This window comes from Gavialis gangeticus, unplaced genomic scaffold (genome assembly GCF_001723915.1).
Source record: "Gavialis gangeticus isolate Ggan-Ray unplaced genomic scaffold, GavGan_comp1, whole genome shotgun sequence".
Classification (NCBI taxonomy): Eukaryota; Metazoa; Chordata; order Crocodylia; family Gavialidae; genus Gavialis; species Gavialis gangeticus.
Window position 1 is genome coordinate 33,031,118 of NW_017728995.1, and position 16,061 is coordinate 33,047,178.

General features: G+C 49.8%; 1 protein-coding gene across 1 annotated transcript in view; it reads left to right on the forward strand.

Annotated features, from left to right (window-relative positions):
- Window positions 1-16,061, forward strand: part of LPP (LIM domain containing preferred translocation partner in lipoma) — a 370,753-nt gene that overhangs the window by 297,763 nt on the left and 56,929 nt on the right. Inside the window, exon 7 of the mRNA XM_019503472.1 lies at window positions 7,911-8,080. Coding sequence (XP_019359017.1) covers window positions 7,911-8,080 — 170 coding nt within the window. The remainder of the gene's footprint in view (window positions 1-7,910; window positions 8,081-16,061) is intronic.

Below are 16,061 nucleotides of genomic sequence, written 5' to 3' on the forward strand. Positions count from 1 at the left end.
GTTCAGCCTCCACAAGAGAAGGCTGAGGGGGGATCTTGTGTCCTGTTACAAACTAGTCGGGGGGGACCAGCAGGCATTGGGAGAGTCCCTGTTCCCCCGAGCACTGCCAGGAGTGACCAGGAATAACGGTCACAAGCTGGCAGAGGGGAGATTCAGACTAGACATCAGGAGGCGCCACTTCACTGTCAGGGCGGCTAGGATCTGGGACCAACTTCCAAGAGAAGTGGTGCTGGCTCCGACCCTGGGGGGCTTTAAGAGGAGGCTGGATGTACACCTTGCTGGGGTTGTTTGACCCCAGTACTCTTTCCTGCCACAGTAGGGGGTCGGACTCAATGATCTGCTCAGGTCCCCTCCGACCCGACCAACTATGAAACAATAGCCTCTCCTTTTTAATGTTTTTGGAAGTTCCACTAATCAAACTAGCTTTTCTTCCAGCATTTGTATTATCTACTGTCTACTTCTGGCCTCTCTTCCCCCATCTCACAGCCTGTTTGTAGCTCTTTTCAAAATCGGAGATCCTCCCACGGAGATCACTCTTGTCAAGCAGCTACGGCTTCAGCTTTTGGCTGAGCAGGGAAAGGAGGGTGAGGTGAAGATGAGGCTCCATCCTTGTTCTGTGCAACCCAAACACTAGGAAAAGCGTTTCTTCGTTCTGTTTCCCAAAAAACAAGGGATGTGAGAAAACATGGCTTTGTGCTGTTGACTTTTCTCTCTGCCTGTTTCTCACAGTAGCAGGGTGCCGTGAGAAATTGCAGAGGTGCTTGAAAAACTTTGGACGGAAGTTTCTTGAGAAGAGAAGGGGAAAACTCTTGTTATATTGTTGACTTACGGTCCATGCTGGCCTTAAAATGCTGTTTTGTCATTGATATTTCTTCATTAGACGTAATGATTTTTCCACATCTGCTGCCAGCTGATTCAGAACGGTCCAAAACGAGGTTACGCCGTGAATCTCTAAAATGAGTTTGCTGGAGAAGTCCTCCACACAGATGATTAAAGAAATAGCAGTGGGGAATACACAGGGTGTTTTGATGATGCCAGGGGAGCTTTTAGCTAGATGCTTAGTTCAAAGTATTTAGATTTGAAAAATCTTTTAATACACCTTCATAAAGGCCGTCTCTTCTGTTTCTTTAGCTCTGTCTTGCATTTTGGATCACAGTGGCAGTGAGAACCAGGGAGCGCACTCAGCTGATCAAGGGAAATTTATGTGTAATTAATAGACCTTGGGGATGTAGCCTTGTTTTGGGGTTGCTGAAGCATACTATGCGGTACAGTTGGATGGGAAACAGCTTTCTCATCCCGCATACGGTTTTGAGGTTTCAGAAGTGTTGCCATATGAAGACAAACCTAAGACCTTTGTGGCTCCGCATAAATCTTGACGGTTTCCTTGTCCCTGTTGGAAGGGACCTCCTGCGGTCCCTTCCGACCCTAATTTTAGGGTTTAATGTAGTCATACCCTTGGGTGCCTGAATGCTCAGCCTTGTATTGGAGGAGGTTGATGCATTTACCTTCTTCACAGTTTTATTTCTGTTTGTTGTTTGCACGTGCTAAGAGATGCTCCCTGCTCCCAACTCATTGGCCAAAGAGGCTAGTCGGATCCTTTGGATGTATAAACAGTAGTTCAGCAAAGACAAGTGCAAAGTGCTGCACCTGGGCCAACTTATCCACCGACACACTTCCAGGCTGGGGGACGACCTTCTCAGCAGCACAGCAGCGGAAAGGGATCTTGGAGTCATAGTTGACTCCAAGATGAACAGTGTGACGAAGCGATCAGCAAAGCTAACCACAGTTTATCATGCATTAGCAGGTGCATCTCGAGCAGGTCCAGGGAGGTGATGCTCCCCTTCTGTGCGGCACTGGTCAGGCCGCAGCTGGAGCACTGCATCCAGTTCTGGGCACCGCACTTCAGGAGGGATGTGGACAACATAGAGAGGGTCCACAGGAGGCCACTCGCATGGTCAGAGGCCTGCAGGCAAGGCTGTACAAGGAGAGGCAAGAGAAGGCTGAGGGGGGACCTTGTGGCTGTCTATAAATTCATCAGGGGAGGGCAGCAGGACTGTTCATTAGGACACCCCCAGAGTAACTAGGAACAACAGCCACAAATTGACGGAGAGCAGATTTAGGTTGGACGTTAGGAAGAACTTCTTCACAGTGAGGGTAGCTGGGGTCTGGAACGAGCTCCAAGGGAGGTGGTACTCGCCCCTACCCTGGGGGTCTTCAAGAGGAGACCGGACAAGCACCTAGTTGGGGTCGTCTGACCCCAGCGCTCTTTCCTGTCCTGTTGGTGACCTACTGGGGTCCCTTCTGACCCGAACATCTATGAAACCAGGGGATCCCAAGTCATAGTGGGAAGTTGTGTGATCCTTGCATTTGGCATGTATGCAAGTGCTGTTAAAGTACTGTGCCCGGCTCTTGGGGTCTAAATTGGATAAGCATCGGAGAGCGGTCAGTGAAGAGCTGCAGGAAGGATGGCCTGGAGGGGATATGCTGTTGAGTGAAGTCCTACAAGTACACCCTCTGTTCCCCTTTCAGAAAGGAGGTTCAGGGTGGACTTGGACTACGTGACCTCCTGCGGTCCCTTCCAACCCTAATTTTGAATGACTATGATTTGATCTCAGTCTCTTAGTACCCACCAGGGAGCACAGCTTTGATAACAGAGAGCTCTCCACTCTCAAAAGCAGAAGGGCAGCAGTGGCTGGAGGCTGAAGCTAGGCCAAGTCCAATGCACGTTTAACAGGGAGGATAATTAACCATTGGAACAGCACGCTGGGGCTCGGGGTAGTTTCTCCATCATAGACTCCATAGACATTAGGGCTGGAAGGGACCTTGCAAGATCATCGGGTCCAGCCCCCGGGCCAAGGGCCAGGAAGCCAGATCACCCCAGCAAGGTAAGCACCCAAGCATTTGTTAAAGGTATCCAGAGTAAGTGCTTGCACCACTTTTGGTTGGAGCCTATTTCAGACTCTGGCGACTCGAACGGTAAGGAAGTTTTTCCTTATGTCCAGGCTAAACCAGTCTTCCAGCAGTTTGTGACTGTTAGACCTTGTCTTCCCTTGGCGTGCCCTGGTGAATAGACCTTCTCCTAGTTCCTGATGCACCCCCCTTAGATACATCACTGCCTACTTATTGATCAAAATGGGATAGTTTTGTGTGTGTGTATGAGTGTGCGCGTGTTCCTAAATCATATGCACTTGTTCAGCTGGGAATTAATCCAAGATAGCTCTTCAGCCAGGGTCATGGAAGGATGGTCCTAAGGGTCCCTTGTGGCTTTGAAAGTACACGTATTTAAAAGCGCAGAGTCCCACTTTAACATGCCTAGAGTCCCACTTCTTTAGAGTAAGTCCCATTGCTGGGACTTACATAACTACATCCTAGTTACTCCGGGGGTGTCCATTACTGGCACCCATTGCTTATGGTCTCTTGCTGTCTTTGCCATGCTTACTCTAAAGTAAGCATGGCAAAGACAGCAAGAGACCATAAGCATTGCCATGCTGGGTCACATCAATGGTCCCTCTAACCATGTTCTGTCTCCGAGAGTGGCATAAATGGATGCTACAGAGGAAGAGCATTGACCCAGATATCTCTATCCCCTAGTCAGTACTCTCCCTGGCCCCCAGCATTATAGGGTTGTTACAGAGACCATAAATAAGAGAAGTTATTTAAGAAAAGTACGGCTTCATTACATGCTGGGGCCTGGTTCCCAGGCAGCTTCAGCCTCCCTCTCTGCCCCTTTGCCTCACCCTCTGGAGGGAAGAGATTTGCTGTGATTGGGGACGAGGCGTTTCAGGTCCCAGAGCCCCTTTTCATCCAGGTTAGGTCCAGATAGTTCAGATCCTTTCTGCAGAGCACATCTAAGACACGGCCTTTCCCCTTCATCCACGGAGCTACCACGCTCATCCAGGCTACTGTCACGGCACACCTGGAAGATCGCAACTCTCGTCCCTGCGACCTTGACACGCGTGCTCTTGTCCCGCTCTGCACCCACTGAGGATGCCGCTGCAAAGATCCCAGCCTGGTCCCTTGCTCTGACTGCTTCACCCTGGCTGTGCATCCTGCATCCCTCCCTCCTGAATTGCACGACTTGTCTTCACATGAAAGGCCTTTCAAAGCCATTGCATCTGTTATCTTCCGTTCGCTCCCGCCTCTGATCAGACCGTGGTGCCAGCCTCCATGGCCCAGGCATGAAACATTCAAGCCAGCACTTTCTTTCTCCACGCTGCTCCTCACTCCTGAGATGGCTTCCTGTGGATGTCCACAGATCTGATGCATAGTCCTTCTGCCGGTCTCTCCTTTGCGCTGTACTGTGCTTCATTTTCCAAATAACTTGACAGTAAAGAGGCTGCTGATTGCAGAGGCCCCCTTCCCATCATGGAAACCACCGCTGTCTTGTCGCTTCCCTGTCTGTCTCCATCCTGTTATCTTTCTTCTTGTCTTATTGCCTTGACTGAGAACTCCTTGGGGCCAGAGACCAGCTTTTTGTCCTGTGTTTGTACCGGTCCATCTTGGGGAACCCAAACCACGACAGTAATCCAAATCCACGATGCCCGCTCCTGGCTGCCCTTCCAGATTGAGAGTGATGCTTACTGTTTGGGGAGGCCAGGAGGAAGCCCACGTGGATGGAGCTGCCTCGGTCCCATGCAGGAGAGGACTTCTGTGCCCCAGGCTGGTTGCCAGCGCAGCCCTTCGCAGCTCAATGGCAATAATGGTGCAAAAAGAGCTGGTGGAAGCAGAAGCATTGAAGCTGCATAGTTTCATCTGTTTGCAGTTCAGCATTAATCGCGTCCTTTGCCTTTAAGCTGCCTTTGAAGCTGTGCTTGTCACGGTGGGAAGCAAGTGGGTCACATTGTTCAGGGTTTCTACTGCAACACGCCGCCTGCTATTTTTCTCTTAGATTATTTGTATAATCTTTGGGTACAATCTGTTTGCTCTCCGAGTCTCGCATGCCTGGCCTTACTCTTTCACAACCAGCCGTGCAATTTGCACTGCATACGCTGTATGCATTCGTGTGCGCACGTTAACCAGGCTCCTTCAGGCAGTGGGAAAATATTGAAATAGGAAACATACGTGTGTGCTTATTCACGATGAATCCCACCACAAAGATCTTCATGATCAGCAACTGTGCGGTGCGACTGGCTTTCGGGGAAGGGAGACCTTTGTTGTGTTCAGATGCAGAGAGATACAGCACTTCCTATCTCGTGGAGGGGGTTTTTTATTGTTTTTTCCCCTCGTAGGCTGATCAGGCAATAGATGCTTAAAAAAAAACACAACAGGCATCAGGTCGTAACCATGTCGAGTTTCTGCAGCCAAGGAGCTTCTGTGCTGAGCCGAAGGCTGCATCGTTACCGGTGGTTGCCTAATGTCAGGCTCCTAAAACCATCCTTCTGCACGTGAAGGCACAGAACTGGCGTGACCCTTCGGTGGCCCTTGAAAATCAAGCCACTTTTACCTTGTTCTGTGCCCATCTGTGGATCTAGAGGCCTCACTTCGGACATCCACCCTGCCGGACTGCCATGTCGCCACTTACACACAAGCTTATGAAAAAGGAAGTGATTTTTTTTCCAGCTTCCCACTGTGGCCTCTGCAGGCACAACCGTGATGACGGGTTAGTCCTTGGACAGGCCCCTTCCATGGAAAACCCTGGGAAGCGACCCTTTCCGGGAAGACGTGCTGGCCGAGATTGCCTAACTTGGGAATGGTCCTGCTTGGAGCAGGGGATTGGACTAGATGTGACCTCCTGAAGTCCCCTCAACCCTCGTTTTCTATGATCCTATGACTTAGCTGCTTGAGGTTGCATCTTCAAAGCCGCTCCCCAGGGAGAGGAGATGCCTTCCTGTCCTCTTCCCGAAGAGGACACAGACTCATGAAGGGGCTGAGTGGCTTGCTCAGGGGATCAGAGACAGATCTGGCAAATGAACCCACCATACCCCAACCCAAAACCATCACAAAAGAAGGGCTGTCTTTGGCTGCACTACCCAGAGAGAAAGGGACTCTTTTAAGCCGATGGGAAGTGCTCGCATTTCAGACATAAGGCGAGAGAGTGGGCTTGGGGGGGTGGAAATCAGGCCCTGCATTGGGATGTTAACAAAGCTAGCTGAGAAGTGTTTGTATAGACACTCCATTGCTCTGTGTCCAAATGCCTCATAAAAATAATACTGGCTGATCACAGAACTGCACGCCGGGGAGAATAAATTCTTCTGCAGAATATTCCCTCTGGAAAAACACTGTGTCAAGCAATACACTAATGGCTTTCAATCTCGTGTTGTGTATATATAGATATTAACTGTTCCCCAGGCAGCGTTTCGTATTACAGCAATACCGCGCGAGCATCGCGGAGACCACTGAGCTCTTTTGGCCCGGTCTAGGCAGAGAGGAGGGGGAAGCCTCCCTCCTGACCGTACCCCTCCACCTGCTGAGTCCTGACCGCGAGGCGCAAGGTCCAAAGATGAAATGACACAGTAATTCCCCTCTTGGGGAGCTGGAAGTACTGGCCAGATCCAGCCCGAGGCCCTGCCTTGTTCTGTTATGTGCCCATTTACTCTCTGGCAATGGGGACTTTTTACCATCTTTAATTTTCCCAGAGGATGATGAAGGGCCTTTGAGCCTGAAAGCTTGCAGAAAAAGAGATTTTGAACTTTTTTTTGCGATTTCCTAATAAAAGGTATCGTTTCTGCATCGAGAGTTTTAGATTTTTGCATTTCTTTTTGTCTCAGACCAGCCTGGCTACCAAATACATCCCATTTACTCTCTGAAGGTGTCTCCTGCATTGCAGAAGTTAATCAGTCCCAACACTGACTTGGGCTAGAAGGTCAATCATTCCTGGCCCAGGATGAATGGCATCATTCAGGTGGAGGGCGGTGGCAGAAATGTGCCTATGGAGGACTGCTTTGAGCTCCTTCTGTACTGTCACCTTCTCCTTGGAGGTGCCCTTCCCGCTTGAGCCGAGCAGCCTTCCCCTCTGCCCCCCACCCCTTTAAGCCATGTCGCCCATGAAGCAGTTGAGCAAGAAGCACAAAGCCTGAACCAGGGTGCATGTGCGCGAGCGCATGGTACCCTGTATTGTGTGGTTGTGTTTATGCGGCGCTATTTATTTCTGAAGACCTCATCGAGGGCATCTGCACGTAGATGAGCTGCCCCTGATTTGCTGCTCCCGAACACCACTGTGCATGCACACATTTAATCTGGAGTAAGAAAGAGTGCATGCAGATGTCAATGTATTCAGGAGCAGGCATTGCACTTTACATTCTCACCCGTCTACCACCATCTGCCCTTGATGAGTGAGACCGTGTGTCGTTCTCCCAAAACTTCCAACCATTAGGCTGCCAGTATTTAGCTATGCTGAATTGGAAAAAAACCTCTCCCCTAACTGACACAGCCAGGCTGACAAATACCCTAGATGTGTTACACCAGCAAAATCCATTTGCTGGTGGAGCTTATTTCATTCAGAGAACAGGTTTAAGGTCTCCCAGCAAACGCTCTTTGCATGGTATAAGCTGTGCATCCGCTAGTGAGGATTGCCGTTAACGCTGTACTGGCAAACCTCACACAAGTCCGTAGTCTCTTTGCTGTGAGCCCAGCGACCCTGGGTCTCCTCGCGTTGCGGGTTCCTAGCATGGGAATGCAGTGAGCTGGTTTAGGCTCAGCGAGTCACTTTGCAGAGAGCACAAAACAGCTCTCGGTCGGCACTGAGGGATTGCTCCGTTGCCGTGGGCTGGATTTGATGGGGTGACGCAGAGGATCTGCCCAAGCCCAGAGCACCCTCTCCTCCCAACACGTAGGCTGGGATGATGGAGTCGGGGCTGGTTCTGCTTGGAGCAGGGGGTTGGACTAGATGTGACCTCCTGAGCTCCCTTCCCACCCTTCATACATGTTCGTTGCTGCCATGCATGACGTGGTGTCTCTTCTTTCCTCCCCAGGCCGTTGCGCTCGTTGCGGCGAGAACGTGGTGGGGGAAGGCACCGGCTGCACCGCGATGGACCAGGTGTTCCACGTGAACTGCTTTACCTGCATGACATGCAGCAGCAAGCTCCGGGGCCAGCCTTTCTATGCGGTGGAGAAGAAAGCCTACTGCGAGCCCTGCTACATCGTGAGTACCGTGGCTGGCTTGTACCAAGGCAAAATGTCTGTCGAGGTTTCCTGCCAGGCTGCAGCAGGCAGAGATGCCTTCTGCTCAAAACTGAGCCAGCCTATTTGGATACAGAGAGGATTAACCCACCTGCGCTCTTCACCAAAGTTTAGCTTTTAACCTGCCAGTCATTCTCGGGGTCCAGCCAAGCCCTGGAGTGAATGTGCCAAAATACAGAAAAGGCTTTGCATCTCTGACCGTCAGGCTATCTAAGCACATATCCTTCTAGCAATGTCGCTTGACCCCATTGCCGCAGCAGTGGCCCTAGGAGCAGAAGTGTATTCTGGGAAGGCACTGGCCCCTGCTACATCTAGCAGAAGGCGCATGAGTCTCCATACCCGTCGTTTGCCAGCTGCTGGATGGCGGGAGCAAGCTTATTCCGCTCAGCAGAGGTGGTATGACTTTGTTGGCAAAAAACACGAGGTTTTCACTGCTGCAGAGGGGCGTGGAGTGTGCACATAGCCTCACAGTGGGCGCATTTACATGTTTATTAATGCACCTTAGATACTGTGCATTTAGTTTAGTACTTGCTTAATAAAGTACTAACTAAATGTGCAGTAACTAGAGCTGCTGCACAACAGTGCCGACGCACGCTTACTTTGTGATGCTTACTGTGCATTAGCCTAATAACACTGTGCAGTAGGCTATTAGCATGATTTTTTACCACCACACCATTAGGCTAATGTGCGCTCGTGCAGACGTGCCCAGTCGGGTGGAAATGGAAATAACGGCACTCTTAGAAACCGGCCGTATTTTGGAAGGCTTTACAGCCTGGGAAATCTGACTCTTGTAAGTCCTTGAGCAGGCAAGACTCCCACAGAAGGAAGTGTGAGATGACGGATGAGGACATAAGTTTGCAAGGCAGCTTTGCAATGCAATGCAGCATCCGCAGTCTGCAGTGCGTAGCAGAAGCTTCAACCCGATCCGGGAAGGCAATGGGAGCCCTTCCTCTGAGCTCCAGGGCCTTGGCATCAGGTGTGTCTCGAGGTTCACTTCTCGTATCTTAACATTGCATTTGGATTTCGAGAAATATCTAAAATCAAATGACCAGTGGCTGCGGGGGAGCTGGACTTTTGGGGGGCTCCTGCAAGAACTGGCTGCCCGGTTATCACAAATGAATCAGCCTTTTGGTATTTTGGCAGTGTTTTATGATGATCCCTCATTTCAGAGTAGGGAGAAGTGCAGGCGGTCACGGATGGTGTCAGTGGGTTTTCTTTGTCAGTCTCTAAGTCTGAGATGCCTTTGTACCATTGCTGTCTTTTATCAAACATTGGAGAAGCATATTTATTCTTGGGTCATACAGGTTGGGGGCTCCAGTCATGTATAACAAAATCTCCACCAGTTTGGAGTTTCCCGTGCAAAGTCCTGAAAGGGGTGAAGTCCAGCACGCTGGGGGCCGAGGAGGAAGGAGAGCCGAGGGCCTTGTGGATGAGGCTGTTTGAATCTCTTTTATAGCTTCTTAAGTTTTGAATGCCGTTCCCTGAGGACCAGCTTTCATTGCTATTCAAAACATTAATTCCCAAGCGTGGTAACAATCTCTCATTATTCCTTGCCTTTGCTGCCTGGCATTACTGCTGAAATACGGAGTGCAATAAGGGAAGGTTGTGCCTTATATACAGTGTCAGCGGTGGCTGGTCTTTGTTAATTGGCCCTTAAAAACAAAACTGATTTTGTGACGGAAGATGTGCTTTTGAAACTATTTTCCCCCCTTTTACTGTGAGCATTAAAATTACTGCGCCATAAAAATTTTAAAGTTAATTTTGTGGCACGTATGGTGGCCGTTGCAAGGGGACGGTAAATCGTTGCAAGGTGCATCGTAATGCATTTGGAGCAAGTTTTTATCGCCTGAAGTTAAATGTCTCATTGACTTCAAGCTGGAATCTACTTTGGCAGCTTGCAGGTTCCTACGTCTCTTTTTGGGGGGTTAAATCATGAACAATTTCTTCTGCACGCATCTGCTTTAGTTTGGGAGAACATCTGCATCAGCCACTGTAATAGCGGTTTAAGATTATTTAATCCCATTACTTACACACTTCATTAGCCTGAGTGAATTGTTGGCAAAGGTTCAGTAAACTTCCTACATTGGAAGATAAAAGGATAAAAGAGAAAATACAAAAGGATTCTGTTCCTCATTTTCTTTCATATTTATCTTCTATCTTTTTAAGGGATAAAGGAATGATAATTGCCTGGCTGCATCTGCGTTAGTACGTTCTGCTATACAGATTTGAGTGCAGCGTAAACTCTTGATGGCTTTTTTTTTTATAGCCAAAAAAAAGTCTGTCCTTTAAACATTCACCTATGCATTGCACAGCAAAGGGCCTGGCATAAAAGACTCCCAAAAGAAGGAGAGAGCGGTAAAAACAGGAAGGGCTGCTTTTTGTTGTCATGAGACTAGGGACCGTGGAGCTGCAAATTCCCTCAGCGAAGCCTGTCAGCCCTTAACGTCGACCTGAGGAACTAAGATGGGGAGAGTAAATCTCATGAGCTTTCAGCAAGACTAGAAAGTGCATTTCTCGCTTTGGAAGTTATGAAATCGGCTCCTAAGTCCTGGGGAGGAAAGAAGAGACACCACGTCATGCATGGCAGCAACGAACATGTATGAAGGGTGGGAGGAAGCCTGGGGAGGAAAGAAGAGACACCACGTCATGCATGGCAGCAACAAACATGTATGAAGGGTGGGAAGGGAGCTCAGGAGGTCACATCTAGTCCAACCCCCTGCTCCAAGCAGGACCAGCCTGTAATTTTGAGACTAACCTTTCAATACCTTCTTAAGTCCTGTTTAAGTCAGCACTTGAGGGGTTTGCAAAACTGAGGGATCAAACTCTTGGATTTTCCCTAAATCCAGCTTTCAAAAAGGCCCTAGTCTTACACAGCAGAGGCCAAACTTTTGGGTAGGCATGCCACAGATGACGCTCCACATCTTCTCCAGGTGCTGCTCTGATCTCCTGCCCCTGGTTTCTGCTTCTGCCCTGGTGCTTCCTGCCTGATGTGTTGCTCTGCTTTCTGCTCCTGGCCCTATCTGCCACTGTTTGGCCTGCCCCCCTCCCCAGTCTGCTCCATGCCACACACGCAAGGTGCCTCTGCCATGTGCAGCACCCATGCTACAGGTCGGCCACCCTGGTCTATAAGCTGCAAAGCTCCCAGACTTTGACTATAAAGCCCTTATGAAAGTTTGATTCAGGTTTCTAATTCGCCTAGGTTCCTCTGAAACCTTGTAGGTCGCCAAGCTCTAAAGTTGTAATAAATAGCTTGGTGTCTAGTTGACAGCCAGGGTCAGTGGAGTGCCCCAGGGGTCGATCCGGCAGCTGGTTTTGTTCAGTAACTCCATCAACGACGTGGAAGGTGGGATGGATGTACCCTCAGCAAGTCTGCAGATGACACCAAGCTGGGGGGAGTAATGGATACACAGAAGGGTAGGGCTAGGATTTACAGACCTAGACAACCTGGACCAAAAGAAATCTCCTGAGGTTCAACAAGGACAAGTGCAAAGTCCTACCCTGAGGAGGGAGCGATCCCCTGCACCGGTGCAGGCTGGGAGTGATGTGCTGGGCAGCAGCTCTGCAGAAAAGGACCTGGGAGGACAGGGGGCAATAAGATGGATAGGAGCCATCTTATTAGGTGGCTTAGTGCCAAGAAGGCTACCAGCATCCTGGGCTGCATTGGTAGGAGTGCTGCCACCAGATCGAGGGCAGTGATTCCTCCCCTTTATTCAGCACTGGGGAGGCCACATCTGGTGTCCAGCTGTGGGCCCTCCACTGCAGAAAGGATGGGGACACATTGGAGAGAGTCCAGCGGAGGGCAATGAAAATGGTTGTGAGGCTGGGGGACAGGACTGGTGAGGAGAGGCTGAGGGAAATGGGCTGATTGAGTCTGCAGAAGAGAAGACAGGGGGATTGAATAGCAGCCTTCACCTCCCTGCAGGGGGGCTGCAAAGAGGATGGAGCTGGACTGGCCTCAGTGGGGGCAGATGACAGGACAAGGAGCAATGGGCTCAGGCTGCAGCTAGGGAAGTTGAGGTTGGATATTAGGAAAAACTTTCCCCCTAGGAAGGTGGTGAAGCACTTGAATGGCTTACCTAGAGAGGTGGTGGAGTCAGTCTCCGTCCTTGGTGGTTTTTAAGAGCCGGGTAGACGAAGCCTTGCCTGGGATGATGTTGGACTACATGTGACCTCCTGAGGCCCCTTCACACCCTCATTCTCTGATTCTGGGAGAGTCTTGCCTTGAGCGCACGTAACTGAACCAGGCTTAGAAACCAGAGGTCTGATTCTCAACTGGCATAAATCAATGGAGCACAACAGAGCTACCCGAATTTACACTGCCTGCCGCTGTGACCCCAGAAATTCTTGTCTCTTATCCCAACACTCACGTCACTAAAACCAGCTGCCTCATAAAAAAAGAAGACAAAAAGGTGTTTGGCTTGTCTAGATTTAGAGCTCATGAATTTTTTGCTCTTCTAATAGTTCCCTTTGGATGACCCACCGTGTCTGCGCAGATAGGTCATCAGGAACAACCAAACAGGCTACAAAAGTTTCTAGACAATTAACAGTTGGCAGACATCCCTTATTGTTGTGTTTCCCATCTCGTCTTGGAGAGAAGCCATGGTTAGGTTGCAACGAAGAAAGGTTTGCCTAGTAGTCAGCAGTGAGACCAAACAGCCTATGACCGTATTTTTTTCTGGGTTTATAAATAAAATAATAGAAAATAAGGGCTGGAAGGGACCTCAGGAGGTCACATCTAGTCCAACCCCCTGCTCCAAGCTGGACCAGCTCCAGCTACATCATCCCAGACAAGGCTTTGTCTACCTGGGTCTTCAAAACCTCTAAGGATGGAGACTTCACCATCTCTCTGGGTGACCTGTTTCAGCGCTTCACCACCCTCCAGGCGAGACAGTTTTTCCTAATACCCAACCTCAACTTCCCTTGCTGCAACTTCAGCCCATTGCTCCTTGTCCTGTCATCTGCCCCCACTGAGACCAGCCGCGCTCTACATCTATTTCCGGTTAGTTGAAAATACTGAAACAGAGTCTGACCCCAAGTTTCCTGGAGTCATTTGCACCATATTAAAACCCCATGTTCTCCTCCCCACCCACACGTGTCTGTTGGAAGCTCTAGTCCTGGTCTCCGAAGGTAAGCCACGTGCTTCTGACGTCTGCCTGTTGCATTTCAAAGGCTAGAGCCCCCAGATGCCTCGCAAATGCCATTGCCATGCTTCTGTCCCACACTCCAGGCTTTGTAATTATACATTTTATTGCTAAAGTGCCAGCAGCCTCTCCAATGGGACACTTGTGTTGGCTTAAAAGCAAGTGCACTAAGGAAAGTGTTAACATGAGGCAGATGTCACCCCCTTGTCCGTGCTAAAATCTCTCTGAAATGTCTCCCGACATAGCGAGCTCCTGCTCTACAGCTGAGAATCGTGCAGCAGGGCTGCAAGACGTTATCAATATCCCGCTCCCCTCTCCCCCCCCCCCGTAAGGAAATGCATTACCAAAAGCATTTGGTTTCCTTCTTCTGAATATCTGAAAAGATGTTTTTCCTTGCATCAGGCTTGGTGGAAGAGTGAGGTGGAGGGTAGGATCGTTGCAAGCCTTGTCATAAAAGATTGAAGGGCAAGATGTCAGAGCGGTGCCAGATGTCTGCTTTCCAGCTCCGGTATTATCATAAGGAGGGAACACAAAGTTAACCAGACATACCGGTCTGACAAGGGATGCTACTGTTTTGCGAATGGAGTTTTTTCCAATGTCCTCATGACTTTCCCTGGGGCCTGCAAGTGTCCCCCCATTTTTTATCCTTGCTTCCACCAGGCGGTCCCCATAAGGTCAGAGTCAGGGATACAGGATCTAGAAAGCCAAGTCCTCCCAGGTGCTGAGCACCTGCCATTACCACGGACAATGATAAGATGCTGCAGATGTTTAGTGCCCTGAGGATTTCCCCCGTCGTGGCTGCATCGAGATAGCCCAGTATCAGGCCCCACTGGCGTGGTGCATTAAGGAAGGGGGATGGCTGGAAAGGAGGAGACCTCCTTGAGCCAAGCAGACATCTTCAGTCCTCACAACTGGAGGTTGATGAGAAGGAATGGGCAAAGGTTTGGGGCAGCAGAGGCAGTGCACGATGCGCGAACTGAAGAGGAGACGTCATTGTGAGTTGTGCGCCTGCCAGTTTCTAAAAGCTAATGACTAGTAGATGTTTCTTAAAAACTTGGCCCTGATCTTTCTCTCCCCAAGCTCCTCCGTTGCACACACAGGAGAAGCGTGTCCCCGCTCTCCTACCGTTCTCCCGCTTTACCTGCCTTGGTTGCAAACTCTTTCTGCTTTGTTTGTGCAGCATCTAGCTGGGATCTCAGTGCTATCTGGACTGTATCTGAATGCAAACAGCACATTATGATTACATTTGTGGAGTTCAGCAAATGGTGTGAGCCAGCCGTGGCATGTGTCGACAGTTCTGGGAAAGCCTGGGTGGTTTTCTGCATGCTTTGGAGGACGTGTTCATCACCTCCGGCTGCTGCCGCTGGAGCGGATGGCAAAAGTCCCCATCGCTTGAAGCGTGAGACCGGAATGGGGTTGCCTGTGCAAGCCCCCTCCTTCACGCTTCTGTGAAGGAACGAAGCCACCTTCCTTCAACATGTGCACGTTGAAACCAGAGTACCAGTCTGATCTGATCTATTTTTAACAATAATTCTGCCGCACATAAGCCATGATTATTACACTCATTTAGCAGCTGTATAACAATTTAAATTGGACCAGAAAGGAGAAACTACCATTTAAAGATTTTTTTGTTGTTATGATATAAGTTTTCTTTTCTCTCTCCCTTTTTTTTAAGGCTCTTTATTCTTGTTTTTATCAAGCAACATATTGAATCAGAGGGTAATTTATGGAAAGTGCTGCCAGTATGGTGTTGCTAGAGCTCCGCAATTTGAATTTAAGCTGCTCAATGGGATCATTAAGACTATTATGCCTGTTTTCCACAGAGTGCGGATTCAAAGTGACAACTGGAGCAGAAATATCAAACAAAAAGTCGCGCACTCTTTACACGGTGGAGTGTTTTTGCTCTCTGAATATGGCACAGAGACCGGCATCCTTCTCCGCTGAGCCTCCCAGATACCACCAGCTTGGGTGGCTGGTGTTAACCCATTGCTCTTTTGACCTCTGCAGAAGAGAATAAACCTGGAAGCTGTGTGTGCAAAAGCACCGGCTCTCTGCTGCGTGAACTGCCATGCTCCCGATCTATTAGGCATGGCTATAGCTGGCTCAGAGCCTCCATCTTTGTCCCTGCCTTTGCTAGACCGGGACAGGGCTGCAGTGGCTGGGCGTGAGTTTTATTAGCACAGAATGGCTGCTAACCCTGTCAGTGATTCAAAAACTGGAAGGCAAATACAAAGGGAATGGAGATGGGCTTTTCTTCGTGACCATAGGAGACAGGAGTAGGAGCAATGGCCTCAAGCTGCAGTGGGGGAAATGTCCGTTGGAGATTAGGAGGAAGTTTCTGACTCTGAGGATGCTCAAGCACTGGAACAGGCTATCCAGAGCAGTTGCGGCATCTCCAGCTGTGGAAATTTTCAAGAGCAGGTTAGACAGGCACGTGACTGGGATGGTTTAGCACCGGGCTGGCCTAAGATGAGGTTCTTCCAGCCCTGTGATCTCATGATTATACAATGGATGCTCCTGGGACTTGCTGGATGGAGGCAATGCCTAGCATGTTGTGCGCGCCTGCTCTTTTATATGGTAGGAGAATCACGTGGGAACCACTGCAGCATCCCCAAAGGGGTGTGAATAGCAATCGCTGCATCAGTCCCCAGCTCTCCTGACCGCTTCCCCCTTGGGCAGAGATAGAGGGGGGTTATGCCCACCTCCACTTGCTTCCCAGTCATCACGCCGCTCTTTGAGGGGCCAGGGGATGTGCTGAATAGTCTGTCACTAAGCAAAATGAAAAGGGCTTGGGATTTTTTT